Genomic DNA, 27211 nt, shown 5'->3' on the forward strand with positions numbered 1-27211 from the left:
CTTCACTTAGAAGTAAATACCTTTCCCAGATGTCAGATTGCCAGTTTCATTAGGTATGATTTTATATTGTTTTATAAAATAGATCATCATAAAGCAGATAGCTGGAATCACTCACCAGTCTTGGTGTTGCCCTATAGAGTTGTATGATCCCTCATCCATCTAAAAAAGTTCTTACTAGCTTAGCCACCAATGAGTGTCCTTTAAAAGTTCTCTTTTTTTCTAGGCAAACATCATAGCTCCTTCTACTATTCCCAGAATGAGATGAGTCATCTTGGTCACATTCAAATCTCATACTGAAGATACAAGCACTCACCTCCATCCTCACAGCAGGCACAGACCAGCCCCGTTCAAATTGAGTTGTCACCACCTGATTCTTAGAAGCATTTCTTTTAAATGAGGCCAGGACTTTGTTATCGCTGCTGGCCAACACATTTCATGTGGGTGCACAGTGGGTTTGCAATTCATTAAAATCCCAATGTCTTTCTTTCCCTTTCATAAACTACTATTAGGCAGGTCTCCCACAGTTAGCACTTCAGAGTTTAGAGTGATTTATTTATTTATTTATTTATTTATTTATTTATTTATTTATTTATAGCACAGAGCTTTAGATTTTCTTCCAATTAATGTCACAATCTGTTCTGACTAATCATTACTATTATGTGATCTCTTCTGTGTCAAGACACATGGACCCCAGTGCATCTCTACCATGTAGAAGATTTAAAACACTAAAGAAGGCCAGGCCAGGGAGCCTCTCTCCACGTGATATTAACAATTTCAACACACAGAGGGTACTACTTCTTAAACTGCAGCTAAAATGAAAGAAATGTGTATTCTAAAACCCTGGCAGGTTCTCAAGTAGTAATATATACAGCCTACATAATGTAAACATCGAAAATGAAATCAAACTGTTCCTAAGTGATTCTTATGCAGTTTAAACATCTGTTTTCTAATTCAGCTTAATTGTTTAAGTTTTATCATTTTTCCCTCTGGGAGATAAATTATTTCTGGATATTTTACTATGAAATCATACCAGACACAAAAACTTGAATAAACCTACACGCTGATGTCATACTGCAGATACTATAAGCAGCAAAGGGAGTCTCCCCAAAACTCTCTGAAACACTGTGGACTCAAACCTGCAGCAACAGCGTACCAGCATGAGCTCCGGGTCCTGCAGCCAGAGGGGAAGCGAAGCCAGCTGGCTCATTGCCTGGAACAGCGTGGCCCTCAGTGCACAATAATTATCACCACGGACTCGCCTTATGGAGGTGAATTTCTGAGAAACCTCCTCGTAGCCCTGGGAGAAAGTATCAAAAAATTTTAAATGGTGGTTACTGGCTTCAGAGAGCAAGAAGAGTTCCATTCCTGTGTGTGTGTGGGGGGGGGAATCATCCTAAATCACTAGAAAAACGAAAACAAGACTGGCTGAATCCTTAATGAGACATTCAAATTCCTTCTTATTATTTCATTTATTTAAAAAATGTTAGTATTTGGGCTAGGTTGTAGCTCAGTGGCAGAACACTTACTTAGCATGCATGAGGCCCTAGGTTTGATCCCTAGCACCACAAAGATAGTATTTTACAAAACATCAACATACGTAACAGATGTAATAGACCTGATGCACAGAGTAAGAGCCAAGTATTCAAGCACTAGCCACCCCCAACATGGAGTCATATGCCCCTTTCTAAACAACTGCTAGAATACAGTTAACATTTTGGAAGGTTTAATCTGTTTTTAAACTGGTCTCAAAGTTTTTAATGAAGAGAATAGGAAAAAAGTTACTAAGTTTATATCCCCCATATTAAAAAATACACGAAAGTTCCAAATTTCCAAGGCTTATGTGTGTATGTACAGTCATGATGGTAATGATGGGAAGACATTCTGAGAAATGCATCACTAGGCAACTTTATCACTGTGCTAGAATCACAGAGTATCCTTGCACAAAGCATAACTAGGTTATATGGCCTCTTACTGGCAACATTAGCAATGGATTCTGTATGCTTAAAAACCATGATGAGATTAAATTAAGCACAAGAAATTATGCAATCAAGATACACAGTAAACATGAAACACATGAGGCTGCTTCTATCATAACATGGCATACTGTTTAATGGAAAACACTCTAAAACAATGATCCAAAGTATTGCAAAGTATAATAAAGGAAGTAAGTTAAATAGTAACTGTCACATATTATTGTTATCAAGCATTTTGTACTATACACAATGTATAATCATTTTATATGGTTGGTAGTACACTGAGTTAGTTAATACCAGCATCACCTTATACCACAGATCCATCAATGGGCAAATTTTTCTTCATATTAAATTTCTTCTTTCATAATCTTATAGGACCATAATTATATACGTGGTCTGTTATTGATCAATATGTTGTTATTAGGTATATGATTGTATGAGTGTGTGTGTAAAAATCTACATGCTAGAAAATGGATCATCTGTTAGACTTTATTTTTTTAAGTAAATTGAAATGTCACTTTTGCTCCGTCTGAAAGTAAAACAAGGAAATGAAAATGTTCAGAGCCATGCTTGGTCACTCAAAAACAGCCATCCAGGGTTGGGGTTGTGGCTCAGTAGAAGAGCACTTGCCTATCATGTGTGAGGCACTGGGTTCAATCATCAGCGCCACATATAAATAAAATAAAAAGGGTCCATCAACACTAAAAAATTAAAAAAAAAAAAAAAAAAAAAAAAAAAAACCCAGTCATCCAAATGGACTGTTTCAAAGCATATTTCAAAAAAGGACACCAAAAAATCCTAGTGACTGGTCCATAGACACGCACATGGTCCTGATTTCTCCAGCTGGACACTATTATCACTGGGACTGACTCTGCTGACCCCAAGTCCAGTCAGCCCCTTCACTAGTCCTGCTCTTGACAGTCACTTGAAACCCTACTTGCTACCCTGCATTTGTGCAAAGAAAAGGGTGTCTGTCACATTGGTGCAGGCACAATGCAGACTACCTCATCCTGCATGTCTAAGAACTAGAACCTTCTTATTAGTTGTTTTCAAAGTTTGTTATAGGATGCCATTCTACATGATTATGAGTACGTCTTTCCAATAATAAAAATTTGAAAGCTGTATTTGTATTTAGTGATCCAACCAACCAACATGTAAGGACCATCAGGCTGACTCACATCTACCAATACGTACCAGTTTCCTCTGATGGACCCCTAATTATCCTAGGAATATTTATAATGGCAAATGCGACTGGAACTGTACATTTCCAAATGCATAAATTAATCATACTATTTCAGAAATGAATCAAACTTTTAAAATTAAATTTGAATTTATACACATTTATACCCAAGAGTATCCAAACCAAAAGTTAGATAATTAGCAAATAAGGACCAAAATAAAATTGAGATCATTGCCAGGCACATTAGTTACCATGCTCTAATTAAGTCACAGGTTCTAATGAGATGTTCCTCAAATGAGGTGCTTTAATTATTTCTTCACTGACAGAAACCAAATCTTTTCTTTCCCTAGAATTAATGTCATAGATGGATAAGTTTAGTATGAGTTCCAAAATATGGAATATTTGGGTAACTTGAACATCTTTAATAATGGACTTTAAGATAACAACTACTTAAAGAGATCCTCCAAAGAAACTGAAGTCACAAAATAAAATTACAAGTCAGAGAAAGATAAGAAAATATAGTTTAGATACCTAGCTTTTTGGTTATCTAGTTTGACACAGGGCTGAAAGCTGGAGAATCTATAAGTAGCTAATAGCACAGTCAGCAAATAGCCCCCAAGTGTGAATATTTTTAACCTGGGCATGAACTGAGAGACCTAAATATTTTGTGATTGAGTATACTAATAAGTACCTAAAACACAAGAGTCTATACCAGACTTGCAAGAAGCAGGGCTTTCATGTGCTCTGAGGTTTACAGATGGCAGCTACATTTGACTGAAAGCCCAGAAGCAACAAGGGGACATGCTGAAAGATGAGTAATATTTCTAAAAAAACAAGTTACGAGGAAACGTGAATAAACGTATTCAAATATTTAAAAATTTTAAATTCTAAAGTTCTGAATGAAAACATTTAGCTATTTCTATCAAATATAACAGGTCAGTATCCCTAATACACAAGAAGTGCATTTGAATTTATACTGTAAACAATTCCAGAAAAAATAATCAAAAAATACAACCCAGAGGTTACAAGAGGTAGTAAAAATTTTAGGTGGACGCTGCTTTTTGTAGCTCACTGTTAAACAAAACTAGTAATAATTCCACACGGTTCAACCTACTAATAAAGAATGTTAGACTGGAGACACATTCTGAAGGTAGAGTCCATAAGGTCTGCTACTCAACAGGCCCTGCCCACAAGTGGGCCAAGGTGTCGGAGCCAGACCAAAACAACATCATGAGAGTCCCCAAGATCACCCCCCAGATCTTAGAGAATACCTTAGGGTTGCCAGTTTATACAAAGAAACTAAGAAGGGGCAGTTCCTGGGACACCCTAAATTAAGAAAGCAGCTCCAGATCCCTCTACATGGGGAATACAGAGGTTTCTAGGTCCCGAGAACTAGAGAGCATCTGAACAAACCCAAGGGGTATGGAATTAGCCTGCCCTTAACCTTAAGGCTTTTACAACACCAAGTTGAGAAGGGAATTCCCAAATGGCCCCAAAAGGACTACCAATAACTCATCCAAATCTGAGTAGTACAGTCATTTAAGGATTTGTCAAAGAAATTAAATTACTGAATAACTAAAGCTTGTTCTATAATAATATTGTGACTACAAACAAGGTCCTATCTATGAAGTTTGGTTCCTTATTTCTAAAATTAGAACACCAATATTTACCAAGTCTAATAGCTGTTGTCTTAATGAACGTCTAAAAATATAAAATGACATAACTTATGAGAGACTATTTATAAGACCTGGAACATGGACACCTCTGTTGTACCTTTTTCATACAGGTTGCTTTCTGTGTATTTCCCCTCCATTCCTTTTTGCAGTAGTCCATGATATCCATTTCAGGAGCCACACTTAATCTGGGTTCTGTCAAAGAATAAAAAAAAAAAAGGAACAAACCAAAACATAATCAAAATACAGCACTACTTGGGGTCATCCTTCCCTGCTCACTTTCTTGCTTCATTTTTTAAAATCCAGAACTCCACCACAGCCTATGCACCTAGTCCAGACCACCAATATCTCACCCCTAGTTAACCACGGTAGTCTCTTAATGGTTCTTCCTTGTCACCCCAACTCTGGAACATTCTCCACTTAAGTGGAGATGACCTCACTCCTGGGCTCAGAGTTTTCCAGGGGCCCCATCTTAAGTAAGGAGTCATGCCCCTGACTGCCTCTCTGACCTGTTTCTTCTACTCCCCCAACTGAATCTGCTCCTTCCCCCACCCTACAGCCTCCCCTGATACTCTTCTGAAAGCTCTGCCCTGTCCCTCAGGGCTGCCCACTCCTTTCTATGCAGGCCTCCAGGGTCACTTGATGCCCCTGTATCAGAATATCACAGTCCTTTGCTCTCTATTCCTCTTAAAACATTTTTATTTTTCTTCTTAGGACTTATTAACACCTGATGTATTTCTTTTTCTGTGTTCCCACACACACCTAATCACACAGTAAAATATGGGCTCCTTGAGGGCAGGGGCTTTGTTCTGTTTCCCAGGGGGGTCCTCAGCACCTAAAACTGCACTGACCCACAGGTGTCTGTCAATACTTTTCTAATCAAGAACAACAGCCTGAACTATAAGAAAATAATTTTAATTCAGTTTTTTATATCCATTATACAAAAAGTAACATATACTATAACAAATATATCATTTAATTGTTTGTATTTATTTATACCCTGTCCTGATCCCAAAACACTGTAACTGGTTGACAAAAAAACAGATAATAAGGACTCTATTAGTTGATTCATAGGCCTCATTTGACTAGTGACATATTCCCCAAAACTAAAAATATAATTCATGATCAAATAAATGCTAAGGATTGAAAAAAAAAAAAGTCTTAAAGATTTTCCTTGTTCGACATATGAAGTTTGGGATTTGAGTTTGTGGCAGATGAGTACACATGTTAGCATGTGTTTTTCAAGAAGAAAATAAGTTAAATTCTCAGGTATACCTTGACTTCCTTTAAGACATAAACCCAAAAGTACCTCAGAATATATTTACTCCGGAGGAAGTTGTACATAATTTCGTTCAATTCAATTCACCAAATATTTGGTAGGTGTCTAGTATGTGCCAAGCACCAAGCTAGGAACTGTCTATATGAAGACAGAGGTCCTGCCCTGAACTGACTTACAGACTACCGAAGAAGAAAAGACCACAGGCATTTACAAGCCAGTGTGTGATGGATGTCAAGGATCACCCTCCCTACAGTTTAAAGTAAATCAAATCTTCTTTTCCTAAAAGTAAACTCTAAAAACTCCCTATTTTTAAAAAATCTCCATGTGAATCTTTTTATAAAGAAAACAACTTTATATAAAAAGGAAAATTCTATTTATTCAGATAAACAGATATACTTAACTGTGGCATACACCAGGGTTAGCTTAAAAGTGAAACAGACCCCTTAGGTATGATATCTGGAGACAACCAACACAGTGCTGCACAGTCAATTCCTAGTAAAGACCTTTCATCTTTTAAACTCATGTATCTGCCTTTCCGCTCACTTTTCCAAAAAATAAGAACTTCAATGGGGGCACTTTCTGGGCCTTATGCTCCCACTAGGCAGGCGTCTTAGCCTGAACACAGTGCACACTCCCAGCACAGGAAGGGACCCCCAGACACAGTCTCCCTTCCTGCTCTTCCCACTGCTGTCCTTGATCCCACATAAAGACAAGACCTGGCCCCCCTGGGCAGATGGGGCAGACCCTCCACCTCAAGACTGAAGGGAGGAAATCAAGCCACCTGATGTACAGGCCTTCATGGGGGAGGGAGGGGGGAAATGTGGTACTTGCGTAGTCGGCAGCACCAAAATGTTACCTGAATTCCCATTCAGCTATTGTTCTCTGGGAGGATTCCAACTGCTGCTTCTTGCCATGTACTAGGCCAGAAGCTGGAGGCAAGGACCTCAAGCAGCTCACTGAGTACCACAGTCCTTTCCTTTACCTGCAAACTATATAGACTGCAATGGCTATTTCTAGAAAAGAACATTTCTAATGGTAAAAAAATAAAAATAAGGAAAGTTGGAAACCAGAGTGGCAAGTCTAGTCCTTAACCACCACGAGTGCCAAATACAAGAATCAGACCCTCAGAAAGGCAGAAATTAAAATTGAAACCCCTCCAGGGAGCTGGGATTCTCGGAGCAAGGACTAGGACAGGAATGTAAGTTTTTCTGGAATGGGTCAGAAAGGAAGTAACTCAGGCTTTAAGGCCGTAAGGTCTCTGTCACTATAACATCTTCACCATGAATGAAAGTCACCAAAAGCAATAGGTTAACTAAAAAATTTCATTAAAACTTCATTATAAAACCAGATGGCAATTTAGGTTTGAACTGGGAACCATGGTTTGCTGAACCCTAAACCAGGTGAAGTGTTTTCACCAACAAAGGGAGAGGATAAGAAAATTTTCTGGTTCAGTCTGGGCTTTGCTTCAGGGGAGGAAGCACTAATGAAGGATGTATTTCAGGAAGGGCAATGAACTCAGAAGGACTGAGATTCAAGGAGTATAAAGGGATCCATTTTACTCCGAGAATAAAGCTGAAGTTACAAGAACCACTAAAAAGCTTGAATGACTGTGTGCAGTACAATAACAGAACAAAATCACAACAGAGCCTGGAAAGTGGGAGAGAAAACAGTAGCTGAATATGCATCTTCTTTAGAAACATGGCTAAAAAAGGACTCTGCATCCTAAGTGAGTTGGAGCAACCACTGCAGTGAAGACCATACATCCTTGAAGTTTTATGAGTCCCAGGAACAAGTCAGGGTCACTTCAAAGAACATCTTCTTTAACTGTAGGGAAGAGTCACCAACTTCTTAGGAGGAAGACACAGAAATTATCAAAAACCCTACTGTGTACAGCCTCAAAACAAAATAAAATACTTAGGAATAAATCTAACCAAGGAGGTAAAATACCTCCACGATTAAAATTATAGAACTCTATAGAAAGAAACTGAAGAAAACACTAGGAGATGGAAAAACCTCCCATGTTCATGGATAGGTAGAATAAATATTATTTAAATGGTCATATTACCAAAAGCAATATACAAATTCATTGCAATCTCCATCAAAATACCAATGACATTCTTCACTGAACTAGCAAAAAAATTCTAAAATTCATTTGAAAGAATAAAAGACCTCAAAGAGTCAAAGCAATTCTAAGCCCCCCCCCAAAAAAAAAATTGCCAAAGGCATCACATTACCCAAATTACACTACAGAGCTATGGTAACAAAAACTGCATGGCACTGCCATAAAAACAGCCATACAGACCAATGGGACAGAAGACACAGAGACAAACCCACACAGATACAGTCACAGAATGCTTAACAAAGGCACCAAAAACATGTCAGAAAAAAGACAGACTTTTTAATAAATGGTGCTGGGAAAACTGGTTATCCACATGTAGAATGAGACTTGATCCCTATCTCTCACCCTGCACAAAAGTCAACTCAAAATGGGTCAAAAGTCTAGGAACTAGACCAGAAACTATGCAACTGCTAGAAGAAAATGCAGAGTCAACACTCCAACATACAGATGCAGGCAATGACTTCCTCAATAAAACTCCTAAAGCTCAGGAAATAACACCACCAAGAATATATGGGATGGCATCAAATTAAAGCTTATGCACAACAAAGGAAACAATTAAGAGTGTCAACAGAGAACCTATAGAAAGGGAGAAAATCTTTGCTATCTATTTTTCTGACTGAAGATTATATCCAGAAACACATGAAGAACTCAAAAAGCATCATAAAAGCAAATAATTCAATCAGTAAGTGGGCAAATGAACTAACTAGATACTTATCAAAAGAAGAAGCACAGTCAACAAATGTACGAAAAAAATGTTCAACATCTTTAACATTAGGAAAATGCAAATCAAAAGTACACTGACACCAAGCATGGTGGCACACACCTGTAATCCCAGCAGCTCAGGAGGCTGAGGCAGGATGATCACGAATTCAAAGCCAGTCTCAGCAAAAGCAAGGCACTAAGCAAATCAGTGAGATCCTGTCTCTAAATAAAATACAAATAGGGCTGGGGATGTGGCTCAGTGGTCAAGTGCCCCTAAGTTCAATCACCAGTATGCACCCCTCCAGCACCCCCAAAAAAGTACACTGACGTATCATCTTTTTCCAGAAAGAATTGCAGTCATCAAGGGCTGGAACTGTGGCTCAGTGGTGGAGTGCTTGCCTAGCATGTGTGAGGCACTGGGTTCGATTCTCAGCACCACACAGAAGTAAATAAAATAAAGGTCCATTAACAACTAAAACATAGATATTAAAAAAAAAAAAAAAAAAAAGAATTGCAGTCATCAAGAACACAAACAACAAATAGGCACAATCCTAGTGACTAGGAGGCTGAGGCAGGAGGATGAAAATTAGAGGCGAGCCGCAGCAACTTAGCAAAACCCTGTCTCAAATATACATTTTTTAAAAAGGGGGAGATATAGCTCAGAGGTAGAACATTCCTGGTATCGATCCCCAACATCACAACACACACACAAAGAATACAAGCAATAAGTGCTGATGGAGAGGATGTAAGGGAAAAGGAACAGTTTCATACTGTTGGTGGGTTTATAAATTAGTACAACCACTATGGAAATCAGTATAGAGGTTCTCAAAAGACTAGGACTGGAACCATGAAAGCACCATATGATTCAGCTGTACCACCCCTTGGTATTTATCCTAAAAAACTGGAAGTCAGCATACTAGAGTTAATACATGCATACTCATGTTTAAAGAAGCACAATTCACAATAGGCAAATTATGGAACAAGCCAAGGTGTCCACCAAAGGATGAACAGCTGAAGAAAATGTGGTACATACACACAGTGGAGTTTTACTCAGTCATAAAGAAAAATGAAATTATATTATTTGCAGGAAAACACAAACTTGAGAGCATTATGTTAAGTGAACTAAGCCAAACTCAGAAAGCCAAAAGAGTTCATACTGTTTTCTCTCATATTTGCAAGCTAGAGAGAAATAAATGGGAAAAAGGTGTGTTGGGGGATATCTCATGAAAACAGAAGGGAAACCAGTACAGTAGAGAAAGAAACCAGGGAGAAGGAGGAAGATGGAAAAAAGAGATACTAGGGAACCATATGACCAAATTATATTGTTATACTGTGTGCAAGTACAAATATGTAACAACAAATTCCACCTCTATGTATAATTATAATGCAACAATTTAAAAAAATGGAAAAAACCCTACTATGTATCATTTGTTCCTAATTACAATAATGCTTTGTTAACCATAAAATAAGCAGAAGCCAGTTCTCAAAACAAACCAGTAGAATACCTAAGTTACACAGGTAATGAGAAAGAAAATGCCATGTGACTACCTATGGAATATCCCCACTTGGCTTCTGTATAAGGCCTGCCAGCAAAGGATGTACTTGACTTATATCCCTGCTGGCCAAGTCTCCATGGACCACTGGAAGAGGTCAGGAGGAGCACCTCTCTCTCGGAAAAGGCCCTAGTGAAGGTAAAAAGAGTAGTTCTAACAAAGAAGAAGCATGGATGATGTGAAATCACAAAACAACAAGAACTGGCACTATTTATCCAGCAACCATTTTTTTTCAATCGGATTCACATGGCCATCTGCATGCAAAGATGTGCACAGCTAGTTTCAACTCTCCTAAGAATGTAATGAAATAAAAAAGAGAAGGTAGTGTCAGGAGATTAAAACAATCCTCTACAGGAACAAAAAAATGACATGAATGTAAAGGAAGAAGAGAGAATACTTGCACTGAAATTTCAAAACTTCAGAAACAGTCTTCCCTAAACAAACCTCAGCAAAATGAATAACACACATAAGACCAGACTCATAAGAATATGTCCTACAAAGTGTATGTCCAGATTTTATGAAAATGGATATACCAATTTAACTGCATGTTCTAGTGTAAACAGTAAGAACTCTATAAACAAAACAATTCCAAACATACCTGATGGCCCTCTTTCATGTATAAGCAATTCTTTCTCCTTTTCTATTTCATCTGCAGCACGGTACATGTCCTCCTCGCTGAAATCACACCAAAGTAGACATTTTTCAAACACTTGTTGCACTGACGTTTTCTGTTGCATCACAATATACAACTGCTTACAAAATGCATAGGACACTAAAAGCTTAACTTTTTTCACATTATGTGATAGCAATCTGATAAAATATGGGTTCTGTATCTTAGATGCTCATGTTTCTATCTCACTGCTGTCTTCTGCTTCAGAATTTCTTATAATATACATCACTAACTGATAACATGGCCCTAAGGCCATTTCAATTAACGTCTATTAATGCCTCAGCTGTATGTCTAGGCATCTGAACCTGTCTCTTATCAGTTAAGCTTCCAAAATGATTCTCTCAAGTTCTAAGGCTGGGAAGAGCGCTAATATAAGCATTTATATAGGAATGAGGGCAAATTATCAACCTTTGCAACATGTCACAAATGTAATAGTTACTCTAAAACTAAGGACAGGAGAACATCGATTAGAAGTCCACGAGCTAAAAATCCCCCTTGAGGCTCATCCTGCTCCCTAACTTCCACATTCAACCAACCACCTATGTTCTGTAGTGTTCCACATGCTTTAACTGCTATCACTACTATGGGCTTCTTACTCACATAATAGCTTCCTGAAGTGTCTCCAGTCTCTTTAGTAAACTAAAAAAATTACCAAGTATTAATTCCACTAGGTACTAAACAAAAATGAAGAACATGAACCCCTCTCCCTCAAGATTCACCCCAAAATGACAACACCAACTCCACCTTTCCTGAAAGCAGAAGACATGTGAAAGCCCAAACTGTTGGAAAGCAGACTGGTAAATGACTCTAGGAGGGAAGCCCAAGGCTAGTGGAGGGGCACCTATGGAAGGCAAGCTAGTAAACAGACAGAACCTAGAAAACCTCAAAAACTGGAAGCCCCAAGTCCTTCTGAGGGTATGGGAAGCACACTAAGCTAAAAACAAGGAGACTGGCCGACACCACATAAGGAACACTAAGACCCCCAACTTCTTGTACTTCATTGCATGCCATCCCCACACAAGTCAGTGGCAAGGCGCACTCCAGGCACAATGAAACGCAGGAAGGAAGCATTATCAGGCTTAAAAATAAAAGAGAATGACTAAGATGCTCCCACTGCCTAGTACACTTCCTAGTATAGCTGAGGGGAAAAGAGGGTCAGAGAGAGACAGATGAGGTGCTAGGAGAGCAGGACTCGGGTAGGAGTCTAACATGCCTCTGCTGAAATCATTCAATGGTTCTCACACACTCACAGGACTCAAGTCAAAATCTGCACCTCATCCTCCATCTATTCTAGCCTGGACTCCATTATGCCACTAGGCACTATGCTCCCTTCACTCCAAACACTTGACCAACACTACCCTACACTTTAAACCTGTGATCTACTTCAGGGGTTCTCTCTTCTTGAACAGTCCATACTCCTGACCTGCCTCTAGTCCATGCAAGCCGTACGGACATGCCTTCTACAGAGAGCAGTGGATGGAGTGAGGACCCAGGAATTAGACTGTCACAAGTTTAACCACCCTTCACTCCAGCTATATGTACAGTGGTTACTAGGGTAACTATACCTATCAGTGTCGAAGTTAACCACCCACAAAAAAATGACAGTAAGAGTATTCACTTCAAAGGACTGTGGTAAAAAGTAAAAATATGTAAAATAATACTTAATTCTCATACATGTACTGGTGGAGAATACTGATAAGCAATTTGCCCAATGATTATTTTTATTCCATTTTTTCCTCTCCAAATAAATGTGTATATGTGAGTGTTATTTAATGTTGTGAGGGAAAGGTACTTTCCTTGCTTTCTGACTCCATTGGGATTTCAAGCAAAAAATGTAACATCACCCCTGGAGCCTGGGCCAGAGTTAAAAGCAAACAGATTCACAAAGATATAAAATAAAATGTGACCAAATGTGTTCATTCTTTTCTTGCAGATTTAACAACATCTTTCCGCCTCTTTGCCAGTTTAGTCAACAAGAAACAGATCCTCTAAAGCAATCATTTAAGTGAATCACTTTCTAAATATCGCTATCAGAAGTATGTCTTAGGGCAAGGCACTTCCCCAATCTTGCCCTAGTTTTCTCATCTTCAAAATGAAAGACTAGAGATCGATAAAATCAACACGGTTCCTTTTCCAGGTCTTAGTTCTAACAGACTTCAAACAAGTTCTGTGGCTATTCTGCATGCACATCTGGTCCCACTTTGGTCCCCTCCTTTTTAATCTACAAAATAGAAAATGCAATCACAACATCAGTGCCCAGAGGAGGTTTTCTAAATAAGCACCTTACTGTATATCCAACAAATACAAATTCCTAAAAGGCCAACAGGAAGAAAACAAAAAGAAACAGAACAGGATAACTAAATGCAAAGAGAAGACAGAACAGAAAGGGAGATTTTGGGAAATAAAAAGCACTGACTCAGGACACAGTATTCAAAAGAAGCAAATCAGAAACTGATGAATAAAAGGCCCAGAGTATATGCAAATTACTTTAGCCACACTGGATTTCACTCAGATCCTGGGTAGTAATATTTGCTAGATTCCTTAGTCACCAAGGACATACGGAAATTGTAATATGGTCTTTAAAAATTATCCCAAAGATTTACCTACATGAAGGAAGAATAAGGTTTTTTGTGGTTGTTGTTTTGGTACCAGAGATTGAACCCAGGGGTGTCTAACCATTAGCCCATATGCCCAGCCCTTTTCATGTTTTGAGACAGGGTGTCTCTTAAGTCGCTGAGGTTGGCCTTGAACTCATGATCCTTCTGCCTCAGCCTCCCAAGCCATTGGGATTACAGGTGTGCCCCACCAAACCCAGTGAGAAAGGATAAGTTTTAAATTTAATGAAATTCAATCAACAGTCAAAGGAAGGCATTTAACAGCCAGAATGAAATATTTGTCCATCTAATATAAGGACAACAAGAATGGAAGGAAGATAAAAATAAATTTTAAAAATACTTAATTCAAACTTTTGCTTTAAATAACAAAATATTAAAGCTGAAAGTAATGACAAAATGAAATTACATTTAAAGCTGGGAATCTGAAATAAAGGGTTGGTTTGAATTTGTGTTATAGGAAGGAAAGATACTGAAGCAATGAAAGGGAAAGGGACACTACAAAATAAGAAAAAATTATCAAAGCTGAAGTTTCAAAAATCTGGCAGATTTTTTTGCATAAGTGTTGGGGTGGGGATGGGGAGGTATCCACCATGGCAGAAAAGGGGCCAATGAAGCCCAAAGACTTAGATGATCACCACAATAAAAAGTTTTCTTTTAGAAAATATGTTGGAAAACTGGTAAAGGTAAATAAAAGTCTTGGATGACCCAATTTCCTGGCTTCCAAGTCATGAAACCAAAATGCTAATAATTCCTAGTTAGAAAATTCTTAGTTTAACATTAATGTATTTTCAAGTTCTATTAAACAGAACTTAAACCAATTTTCTAGTAAGCTAGAGATAAAATATTTTATTTTTAATATTAAGGCAATATACCAAAGTGAGTAAGCTACATGACAATGCATACTAACTTACAAGGGCTCTTGCTGTTCAAAGACCTCCACACAATCTTCTGAAGACTTATTTTTATAATGCTATTATAAAGACAAAATTATACTATTTCCAAGAAAACCTGTAAGTTAAAAGCAGAGCTCAGTGAAGCAAAGACATTTCTGTGAAGCCAATTTTTCAATTTGATTCAAGTAAACATGTAACAATGAAAACAACACTAAAGTCTACATAGTTAATGAGACAGCATCCAAATCATTCACCATTATGAACCTTTGAACCAAGATGTCTTGGTTGTCTAAAAGAATTGAGTTTGGTTTTATTCACTCCTCTGAATTTCAGTCCTGCAGTTTATGCTTTAACTTGGCCTGTCCTAGACTAAAGGGCCAAGTAGTGAAATACAGACAACCAATGTGACACGCCTTCCCACACAAGCACAGGAAAAGCAAAGACCACTTACACCAATCTTTTTCCACTACTTAGTGGTTGCAGAGAGGGGTGATCGTCACATCAAATGCAGGCAAGTACCAGCACCCAGGCCAAAATTCCACCCTGCTTCTGCAAGTGGATGTCCCATGAATGGCTCATGCTGACCCAAATGACTTCCAGAGGTATGTGGGGACAACGCAGCCACCCTCAACAGTGAGGTTTGATTCTTAGAGACATCCTAGATCTGATCCCTAAAGTAGGCTCTTCATCAGAATGAGAAGGGAATGAGAGGGAATAGCTGTTACCCCACCATACTCACCTCATCCCACCCATACCCTAGGAACTCACAGGGTAGAAGAAAACATATCACACAAGAACAATGGTTTAATGCTTGGGAGGCGTGGGGAAGCAGGGCTCACAGCCTCTTTAAGAATCTAGTTTTCATTGAAACCTCGGGCCTGAGACATTCACAAATTTTGCCTTTGATTTCACAGGGCTTCACAGACAGTATGCCCTCCCAACACAGCCAGTCCATGAATTCCAGATGTGTGCGAGCCCTGTTCCACCCTCAGGAACATAAGAAGAGACATGGAGTAGTCTGTCTTCTCAATTCCCTGAACATTTCTGGCCTGGACATCAACTATGTCCTCAAGAACCACAGTGTGGCTTAGCTGAGTTAAAAGCAAGAGGCAGACCACAGAGTCAAATGTTGGTGCTAGGATAAGCAGGAGATAGAACATGGAGACTTAGCTAATGGGAGCAGCAGGGCATTCCAGAAAGTCCGTTAATGGTCTGATAGATCATTTGAAGACTTATTCAATTGGAACCCTAAGGTACCCTCTGAGTCACTCTTGGGCTTATCCAGGAGATGCCAACCAACCACAGTTTTCAAATGAGTCAATTTTCAAAAAGGAAAAAAGAAAGAAAAAGAACAATTGCAATGAGATTTAGAGTGCCGCCTGTTCATGTAGTTTACATGCCCCCCTCTCTCCTTTGTGAAATGCGGTGAGCTTTTTGGTAGAGTAACCTATGCTGCTAGGAGATGAGCCATACCTCACAACCTTCAGAGTCATATCCTAACTATATAAATCAGCTGCAGACAGTGGGCCATTAAGTGTATTCATAACTACTTTCCACTAAACATGCTAAAAATGACTCCACGGAATATCTCAAAACATTTGCAGGTTCATTATATTTCATAGTTTCAGATGCAAGTACTTTGATTCACCTGGGTGGAAAGAAAGGGCTTGGTTCTGATGACCAAAAGGATTTTTAAAAGGCTCTACACTAAGTTTACAATGAACTATTAATCAAGTAGGAATTTACATGCATGTCTATATATACTGCTGATTCAGAAAGATCAAATAGTACAGAAAATCCAAAACTTAAGACATTCAAAAGTTGACATCTGAAAAATTATACTCACTTTCCTATTTCTCCCATTTGATAATAATTAAAGGGAAATAAGATAATAAAAGGCAACAAAAAGCAAGGAGGAAAAGAAATTAAGATGCTAATAACACAATCCAGAACATCTATTCTGGGGAAAATGGGAGCTAAAGCTTGCTTTCATTATAATCATGTCCCTCAGCCTGGTTTTGCTGAGGAAGCCAGGAAGAGGGCCAAAGCATCAGGGGGGATCCATGACCCTGAAACCTACCATCAAGCTGGCCTAAGGAGTCTGTAACTGCTTCTTAATGTGTAAAATGACAAACCTATGCTAGGGGTTTTTTTAGATTCCTTTCAGCTTCAAGTCTACTGAGAAATGAAAGAGACACCTGTGCTATAACCTTTTCTTCAAGAAAGAGCTCCTTCCCACCGTGGCCCATTTCCACAGTGCTGACTCTAATCACATCCATCAGAAAACCTGCCAAATAACTAGGGGCACTTTTGGGAACATGGGCCTGGTTTCAAGTTTCTGCTTCTCTAAGGGGCTGTAACATTGCTCAGGTCAAGACTGAGGTACAGCACAGGAAAGGCAAGGCAGCAGGAAAGTGAAAGCAGGGTGATGCTAGCCTGGTGGTAGCAGCTGCTGCAACAGCGGCACTTAGGGAGGGGAGAGGCAAAGATGAAAGAGACCCCCTAGTTAGTCCTCTGCAGGGTCTGATGTAGGTCTCTAATGCAAACAGAATACTAGTAGTTACAGACCACATCAAATCATAACATGGGCCTCTACAGTGGTTTGAAATTTAAAGGGAAAAATCAGAAAGTGCCACCATTTAATAATGAGGATATTTCATGCAAAAGTCAGTGTATCTGGATTCTTTAGATACAGAAGATCCAACTCTAGGCTGGAGCCTAGGGGATACTGCCCCCAAAACAGACATTAGTTATCCAGGTAGCCAAGATAACACCTGGCCAATTGTACTAACTTTTAAGTTACTGGCCTACCTCTGGAGTTTGAGACCTCCTGCTCTAAATCTTTCCCACTGACCATTAACCCATTAAATGAATAATTACCACCACACTTGGGTACTCAATTAAAAGAGACTGTCAAAGTTCACTGTAAAACACTATGCAAGTGTATATCGTATATCTACAGAGCAGGCTTCCAAAGAAACCCTTTTAGCGATTAAGGCAGGAGCTCTAAAGGCACATATAAACGTGCCTTACAACTTAACTTCCCAGCCAATGAAAATATCTGGCAAACTGGTCGTCTGTGCTTTCGTCGATTTCAGAAGTCCATGGGCTAATGGGCCTATTTCTCTCAAGTGTAGAAAGTGCAACTCCAGTTCATACCCCTACGAGTCCTGCCATTTTTCTCACAGTTCGCAACGGAATTGCTCCGACCAGCACTGACTAGCGTTGTTTCAAAGTAAAGGACGGGACCACTAGTCAGGCCGTCACAGGGTAAAGTGACACGGGTCAGACTGCGTCCCAAGTCCGGCCAACAGTGGGACCAGCGGCGACTCGCCTCCCCGAGCAAACGCGTCGCGCCCTGCTGCCCTGCGGCTGGGACCGGGCGACCGTACTTCCTCCCCGCGCCAGGCTGGAGGAAAGAGCTACGAGGAATTGGCAATAAGACGCTCCTTGGGTTTGTTCCCCAAGTTTCCGGAGCTTCCTCAACTTCAGAAAGGGGCAGGCGTCGCGGCCGGGCGCGGGGAGGCGACGCCGCCCCGGGTCGTGACCAGAGAAGCGCCCTCGGGAAACACGGCCGTGCTCGGACCCGCCGAAGTCTCCGCATTCCTCGGTGAGGACGCCACGGAGCCCAGACCAGCCCTCCGCGGGGCACCCGGCCCGCCGCCGCCCGGCCCCCGCCCCGCGCACTCACGGCTCGGCCGGGCACCGCATCGCGGGCCGGGGCTGCCCGCCGGCCGCCGCCTTCCCGCCCTCCCGCGCCGCGGCCCCGGCCTCCCGCGCCGGCGTCTCGCCGCAGCTCGCGCCCGACCACGCTCCGGGCTGGGGCATGGTCCCTCGACTCATGCGGCCGTCCGCAGCGGCGGAGGACGAGCGGTGCCCAGGCGGTTCAGCAGCTCGGAGCGAACGGAGCCCCAGCTGTCCGGGCGCCCCTCCGTGGCCGCCGCCGCCGCTACCGGCGCTCCACTGGCGGCGTCTTCCGAGATCAGCGGAACGCTTCCGCGCGCGTCACTGCGGCCCGCCCGCGGCCTCTGACCCGCAGCCAGGGGGCGCGGCCGGAGGTGGGGCGTCCTGGGAAGCGGCGCGTGCGCATGCGCGGGTTCACCCGCCGCGGGGAAGGGGCTGGCGGCCCGGCCCGTGCCCTGCGCATGCTCGGTCCCCCAAGCTGCTGGCGGCGCTGTGAGTTCGCGGGTGGCTGCGGGCCCAGGGTGCCGGAGGGCGGGAGAGGATCGCCGGGTGGTGGGATCAGTGGTGGGTGAAGAGGCAGGCCGGTCGTGTGAGGCAGGGCTGAGGCGGGCGGGAGGCGCAGCGGCTGGCCCCGGCCTCGCGCGAGGAACGGCGCTGCCCCGCCGCCCGAGCCGCCCGGCTTGGGCCTGAGCCGTGCGGGCGGGGAAACTGGCGCATCTGGACCCGGGTGAGCAGGCGCGGCAGCGCGTCCTCGCGTGGTAGTCTTCCCTACGGCCTCTTCCTGAAAGAAGAGAACGGGCGCAGGGCAGACCTCGGAGGCGAAGTGAAAGGGGACGAGCGGCTCGTCCCTGGAAGGGAGGTGTAGGAAACGCGCGCGACCCCGGAGCGAGGAGGGATGGCGAGGCGGGGCAGCCGACTCCCGCGGGGGCGCCGGGGCGGAGCCGTGGCCGCGGGGAGCTGACTGAACTAGCACGCGGAAAGAAGGAGGCCGAAGGCGGAGCGTGGAAGGCCGTGTTAGGCTGGGTAAGGAGCTGGTCCTCGTTGAGAGATCCGGGAGGTCGGTTTGAAGGAGCCCTCCACAGTTGGAAGATCGGAGAAGGGCAGGACTGGGAGACAGCCTTAGGGAGATGTTGCACACAGAGGATAAAATCGTAGAGAAAGGATATTTGCATTGGGGGCAGAGGACTCTGGGTGGTGTTTCTCCTTTACTTGAAAAAGTGACGAATTTGCATGCTTAAAAATTCAGAACATATAAAGATATGCTGCACATATATCTTATAGATTTTAAGGGTGTGGGATTGTAGCGGGTTGAATAGTGACCGCCACCCATTCGTGGCTATCTGGAACCTCACAGTGTGACTTTCCTCGGAAATAGGGGCTTTGCAGATGTAGTTAAGGTCATACTGGATTAAAATGCGCCCTAAATCTAATGACTAGTGATAAGGACATGTGATAGGCCACGTGGAGAAGAAAGCAGTTCTCTGAGTGATGTCGCTATAAGCCAAGGGATGCAGGGAACCACCAAAAGCTAAGAGGCAAAGAAGGGTTATTCCCAAGAGCCTTCTGGAGAAGTTTGGTGCCCCCAACATCTGATTTTAGACTTCGAGGCTCAAAATGTGAAAGAATAAATTTCTGTTGTGTCAGCCACCCAGTTCGTTGTACTGTTTTTTGTGGCAATGCCAGGAAACATACAAGGCTCAAGGTGGAAAGGTAATACAATTGTATCAGGCCAAGTTTATTTATGTGACTCCACCAACAGATATTCTGGGTTTGAGGTTTCATCTCAAAGAGTTAGAAAAAGTGTTAACAGTGTGTTTACATGCTGAGTGTGTCTTTTCCTATTATGTGTGTCGACCTGGTAAGATAACCAAGGGATGGACTTGGGAGTCCACTGGGCCCACTGTGAAGAGGATCTGAATAATCACCTGCCCTCCATCCATCTGGAAGTGCCTGCGCTACATGCCGAGGGAGACTGGAGGAAAGTAGCCAAGGCTTAGAGAGGGTGGAATGTGTGTGGTTATTACATAGGATCCGCTCACTCATCCCAGGAGGGTCAAGAGGGTGAAACATTCCCCTCGATTTTAAGAAAGATATTTGTTAAGGGAGCTCCAGAATCCTTGGAAAATACCTAAGGTTAGTCTTCTCTGTAGTGATATCTTTTTTTTTTTTTTTTTTTTTGGGGGGGGGGGAGGGTGCTGGGGATCGAACCCAGGGCCTTGTGCTTGCAAGGCAAGCACTCTACCGACTGAGCTATCTCCCCAGCCCTGTAGTGATATCTTAATCAAATCCCATCAAACTGGGATTCCTAAATGCAGAGGGGATAATGGGGTCCCAGGGTGGCAGCAACCAAGAAGTGACACTTAATTGCCAAGAAGTAATTAGGCATGGTTACTCTAATGGCCAGCAGAGCCAAAACAGCATCATCTTACTCATTAAGACCTATGGCATTGGCTAATAGATCATTGTGTCCCTAGAAAAAAAAAATAGGCACTCTAAATTCTTATCAGGTGATAAGTAAACCAAAAGCAATACCACATTTTTGGAGAGATTGTCAAAGACTTGAAAGTTGAAGAGGCGATGATGCCTACCACACCCCTCTTCAGCTTGTCTATTTGGTATATACCGAACACAGATAATGACATTGGAGTCTCCTATTCCAATCTCATTGCTCCAGATACACTACTGTTCTGAAAACATGATTTTATTGCTTGAACAAATCAGTACATCCGGTACTGGGTATGCAGCTATTGATCTAAATGCTTTTTTACCTCCATACCTATTGGAAAAAACAAAACAAAACACTATCAGAAGGAATGAACTTTCAACAGGCAAGAGTGCAACAAACCTCACTCCCCTACCACAGATGCGAATCAACTCTCTATCCCTAATTTAGTCCATAGCAGTCTCTTTCGCCTTCCCCTTAGAAAGAACTTCATATTAGTCTGTTACATTGATTAGTCCTGGTGAGCAGGAAGTAGCAACCACTCTGGACTTACTGGTATTATAGATTACAGGTCAAAGTGTGGGAAATCTTCAGAACTTCATGAGACTTCTGTCTCAGTGAAATTCTTAGGCATCCAGTATGGGACATGCCAACCTATCACTTCAGAGGTGAAGGCTAAGTTGTTGCATCTGGTCCCTCCTACAACTGGAAAAAAGAAAGAAAGAAAAGAGGCTCAGTGCCCAGTGGGAGAAGAGAAGACTCACAACAGGTCTCAACTAGTGTGCAGGCTGCTCTGCCACTTGGGTCATATGATCCAGCAGATCCGGTGGTGCCTAAAATTGCTCTTAAGTCTTTGCCAGGCACCAACAGGTGAATCACAGTACCCTTTGGACTTTGGGGCAAAATCCCGCCACCCTCTGTGGCATACCGCTCTGCTTTTGGTTTGCTATCAGACCCTGGTAGAGATTGGATGCTTAACTACAGGCACCAAGCTACCAAGTGGTCTGATGCCACTGATAAATCATGATGTGTTCTGATGAAAGTGGGACTGTACTTCTGTGTCTTTTTCTTCCAAAACCCATAAGCCCAGACAAATTATGGGGGAAAACAGACAATTCCACTAGCAGGGCATCCTACAACATACCTGACCAGTACTTTCCAAACTGCCAAGGTCATCAAAAACAAAGTCTGAGAAACTGTCTCAACCAAGAGAAGCCTAAGGAGACCTGACAACTAAATATACTGTCATGTTCTGAGTAGTATCCTAGAACAGAAAAGGAAATAGGTTAAACAAAGGAAATCTGAATAAACCATAGATTTTCGTTATTATTTTAACCAATGTAACATGATGTATGGATAGTGGTTCATTAATTGTAACGAATGTGCCATACTAATTTGTCATTGAGAACTGGCATGGTAGCGCACCCCTGTAATCCTAATGACTGGGGAGACTGAGGCAGGAGGATCCCAAGTTAAGGCCAGTCTTGGCAACTTAGTGAGGCCCTAAGCAACTTAGTGAGATCCTGTCTCAAAAAATAAAAAGGATTGGGGATGTGGCTCAGTGGTTAAAAAACCCTGGGTTAATCCTCCCCCCAAAAAAGATATAATTGAGGAAATTAGATATAAAACATGGAAACTTTGTATGATATTCTCCTTTTTTATGTAAATCTAGAACTGTTCTTAAAAAATGAAGTCTATTACATTTAAAAACCACAGTCAAATCACCATTTCAAAAAGTTAAAGCAAGATTTTCCAAAATTCTTGGAAACAATATTGGAAACAAAACAATATTCATCCATATTGTTCTTATTTTGTACTTGAGTTAAAAATTAAACGTTTCATCTTTCAAATTTTCTACTGTGTGTAAATTTATGTATACATAATATGTGAATTTTTAAAAAAATTTATAGTTTTATAGTATACATAATACATATAGAGGTATGAGTTTTTAACATACTTAATATGCTAATTTTCACTGATATTAGAAAACTAAATTATTAGTATGTTAAAGTCAAAAACTAGAGTTTCTTAAAGTCAGTCATGAGGAGAAAGCCTGTATCACAACTAGCCTATTCTGTATCTTGTTTCTGTTTAAGACAGCATGGAAAAGAATGTTCATGTGTTGAGTACAAAAGGAACATAAAATTATATATACAACACACTACAATCACAAAAAGTGGTATGTCGTATATGTATACACACAACCTGCAGGGACACGTCCAGCTAAACTGCTTGTTACTGGACAACTGTTCTTTGCTTGTGTTTTTATTTTTCCTGTAATGCACACATTAACTTTTTAAAAATAAATGCTATTTTAGGCTCTTATCAAGAACACAATAAGTGTTGACATGGATGTGGGGGAAAAGGCACACTCATACATTGCTGGTGGAGTTGCAAATTGGTGCAGCCACTCTGGAAAGCAATGTGGAGATTCCTCAGAAAACTTGGAATGGAACCACCATTTGACCCAGCTATTCCACTCCTCAGTTTATACCAAAGGACTTAAAATTAGCATTCTATTACAGCACAGCCACATCAATGTTCATAGTGGCTCAATTCACAATAGCCAGACTATGGAACCAACCTAGATGCCCTTCAATTGATGAATGGATGAAGAAACTGTGGTGTATATATATATATATATATATACACACAATGGAATATTACTCAGCTATAAAGAATAATAAAATTATGGCATTTGCAGGCAAATGGATGAAATTGGAGAATATCATGTTAAGTGAGATAAGCCAATCTCAAAAATCCAAAAGAGGAATGATCTCACTGATAAGTGGATGATGACACTTAATGAGGGGTGGGAGGGAACAAGAATGGAGGAAGGAGGGACTGTATAGAGGGAAAAGAGAGGTGGGAGGGGTGGGGGGAAGGAAAAAAATAACGGAATGAATCAAACATCATTACTCTATGTAAATATATGAATATGCAAATGGTATGCTGTTACTCCAGGTACAAACTGAAACAACATGTATCCCATTTGTTTACAATAAAAATAAATTTTAAAAAAATGCTATTTTAGGCTCTTATCAAGAACACAATAAGTGTTGACATGGATGTGGGGGAAAAGGCACACTCATACATTGCTGGTGGAGTTGCAAATTGGTGCAGCCACTCTGGAAAGCAATGTGGAGATTCCTCAGAAAACTTGGAATGGAACCACCATTTGACCCAGCTATTCCACTCCTCAGTTTATACCCAAAGGACTTAAAATTAGCATTCTATTACAGCACAGCCACATCAATGTTCATAGCCGCTCAGTTCACAAAAGCTAGATTGTGGAACCAACCAAGATGCCCTTCAACAGATGAATGGATAAAGAAACTGTGGTATATATACATAATGGAATGTTAGCCATAAAGATGAATGAAATTATGGCATTTGCTGGTAAATGGATGAAATTGGAAAATATCATGCTAAGTGATATAGGCCAAGCCCAAAAAACCAAAGGCCCAATGTTTTCTCTGATAAGTGGATGATGATACATAATGAGGGGGAGAGAAGAATGAAGGAACTTTGGATGGTGTAGAGGAAAATGGGGTGGGAGGGGGTGAGGGAAGGAAAGATAGTGGACTGAGACAGTATTACCCTATTTGTATGTATGATTACATGAATAGTGTGAATCTGCATTGTGTACAACCATAGAAATAAAAAGTACCCCATTTGCATACAATAAAAAAATTTTAAAAAGGAAAAAAAAGAAAAATGCTATTTTAAAAACAAAAAATTGTAATTACAACTATGTAAACACATCAAAACCTATGCACAGAATTGTCTTGAGGAGAATTTAACACCAAAACATTAACAGTGGTGTCATTTGATTGGCAAACAGATTCTTTAAAATTCCCAAAATTATCCTTAATGAGCAATAATTATGATGACAACAGGGAATTTTTGTGTGTGTGCGTGCTGGGACCGAACCCAGTGCCTGTACTTGCGAGACAAGCACTCTACCAACTGAGCTATCTCCCCAGAAATAGCTTTTAAAAAAAAAAAAAAAAAAAAAATGTTCCCCACTGGCTGCTGGTTGAATCATGCAGTGTTGCTGTCACATACAGTGCAGTGGCTTTGGCCCTGACTCCTCGGAAGATGGAGAGCAGCTGGTCCCCACTGCAGAGAGCTCCAATACATCTGCGCTCAAGGCTGCACCCCTGCAGGGACAGCTCCCTGTCTCCCTCCTCCTTTTCTCCTATCCGCACTTCCAGCCCAACCTCTTCATTCTTCCCCAACTCAGCAGCCAGGTGTGCTGCCCAGGCCCTGGAAGAAGACTGCGAGGTGACATGTTTTCACAGGACATGGTGCCTCAGCTTTGGACACAGGAACTCAGATATGCATCACCTTCCCACTGCTGGACAGGCCTTCCTCTAGTTACAGCTTTGTAAATTTTGATAACCCAGTATTAAGCACTGTCTCTGAGCAGTTCTTAATGTGCATTTTCTAGCCTGAAAAGCCAGGGGTGGGCAGGAGCAGCTAGATTATTTTGTTTCTCAAAGTCCCTCCACCCTGGGAAAGAAGAGCCACACAGTGGGTGGCATGGCAGCAGCTGCAGATTCCAGTCTAGGGAAAGGCGTACACCTCTTGCCCTTTCAGTTTGACTGACAGGTCAAAAGAGTAATTGCTTAAAAAAAGAAAAAATGAAGACAAAAGTGCTAGAGATTCAAAGCCTATGTCTGCTGCTGAGCAGAAGCAGTGATGGCTTGACTTACCCCCAGCAGCTATGTAACTTTGAGGAAATCAAACCTTATTGGGGGGTAGAAATGATAGTAGGCTGAATCAGACATTATTACCCTATGTGCATAAATGGTTACATGACCTGTGTAACTCCATCATGTACAACCAGAAGAATGAGAAGTTACACTCCATTTATGTATGATATGTCGAAATGTAGTCTACTGCCATGTATAACTAATTAGAACAAAATTTTAAAAAAAATTTTAAATGCTCAAGCAAAAAACAAAAAGACAAAAAAAACCTTTATTGGGCCTATTTGTATGTCAAGATGAATAAATAAAAACATAAAAAGTTGCAAGCCTACATAAAAGTCTATATAAAAACACCACTAGAAAGAGTTCCAGTTAGCTTATAGCTCCTTGAATTAGATTTAAAGGTAATATGACATTGTAATGTGTAAATACTTGGCAACATATTTGTAATACCCTGAACTGGTACATCTACTTCCACAGCATTGTCTAGAATAGTTAACATAGGAAAGACTCCAGGTTCCTTTCCACTGAGCATTCCAGCCTTAGATGTAATAACTGTTCAAAACAACACTGTGGAACATTACAGTGTTCTCATCTTTTAATTCTCTATAAGAAACAGTACAAATTGAATGCACAGCCCCTCTTTTCAATACCATGAACTTGTGTTTCACAGTAAAGTCAAATGCCTTACATTTATACCTGATGGAATTTCCCAGGGCCACAGCAATAAAAAACAGATTTCAAGTGTTTTTTGTACATCAATTCTGAAGTATTTAGAGAAAGGCACTTTTTAGTTTATTAATTCTAGTTTCATAGGTTCACATACTGTACTCAAGCTTGAAAGGAAGTATTATTAGTTTCACTCAGAAATTAATTACTCTAGAACAACCCATATGGTTACAGTCATCTGATCCTTGATAAGAGTGGCAAAAGTATACATTGGAGAAAGGACAGGCTTCTCAACAAATGGTGCTAGAAAAACTGGTTATCCATATGTAGAAGAATGAAACTAGACCCTTACCTCTCACCCTGCACAAAAGTCAACTCAATTGGACCAAAGACCTCAGAACTAGATCAGAAACTATGTAACTTCTAGAAGAAAACATAGGGTCAACACACCAGCATTATAGGCACAGGCAATGACTTTCTTAATAGGACCCCAAAGCTCAGGAAACGATATCAAGAGTTAATAAATACAATGGCATCAAATTAAAAAGCTTGTGCAGAGCAAGGAAACAGGAATGTAAAGATGGGACCTGTCAAATGGGAGAGTCTGTCCTAGCTTCCGTTCTGACAGGAGATTAAGATCCAAAATAAAGAATTCAAAAAATTTAACACCAGAAATTTAAATGACTCAATAAATGGATAAATAAACACTTTTCAAAAGAAGAAATACAAGTGGTCAAAAAAATATGTGAAAAAATGTTCAACATCATTAACAATTAGAGAAATGCAAATCAAAACTAGACTGAGGTCAGTGACTTGGGAAGCTGAAGCCGGAGGGTCACAACTTTGAGGCTAACCTCAGCAATTTATGGAGAGCCTAAGCAACTTGGTGAGAACCTATCTTAAAATAAAAAAATAATAAAGGGCTGAGGCTGTGGCTTAGTGGTTAAGCACCCCTGGGTTCAATCCCCAGTATCAAAAAACAAAACAAAACAAAAAAAACTACGCTGAGATTTCCTCTCACACCAGTCAGAATGACAGTCATC

General features: G+C 41.0%; 1 protein-coding gene across 3 annotated transcripts in view; it reads right to left on the reverse strand.

Annotated features, from left to right (window-relative positions):
• OTULIN (OTU deubiquitinase with linear linkage specificity) overlaps nt 1-18657 on the reverse strand; it is a 32512-nt gene extending 13855 nt beyond the window's left edge. The window contains exons 1-4 of one of the 3 annotated variants that reach the window (XM_079144584.1): nt 18349-18657; nt 11078-11154; nt 4927-5021; nt 1154-1297 (exon numbers count right to left, since the gene is read on the reverse strand). In XM_079144584.1, the coding sequence (XP_079000710.1) occupies nt 1154-1297; nt 4927-5021; nt 11078-11154; nt 18349-18500 (468 nt within the window). In that variant the 5' untranslated portion in view covers nt 18501-18657. Of the gene's footprint in view, nt 1-1153; nt 1298-4926; nt 5022-11077; nt 11155-15108; nt 18329-18348 lie in introns of those variants that run through there. The other 2 variants (XM_079144585.1, XM_079144586.1) reach the window with 2 other exon arrangements.
• Between the last annotated feature and the right edge of the window lie 8554 nt (nt 18658-27211).

Source organism: Sciurus vulgaris (assembly GCF_902686455.1).
Source record: "Sciurus vulgaris genome assembly, chromosome: 6".
Lineage (NCBI taxonomy): Eukaryota > Metazoa > Chordata > Mammalia > Rodentia > Sciuridae > Sciurus > Sciurus vulgaris.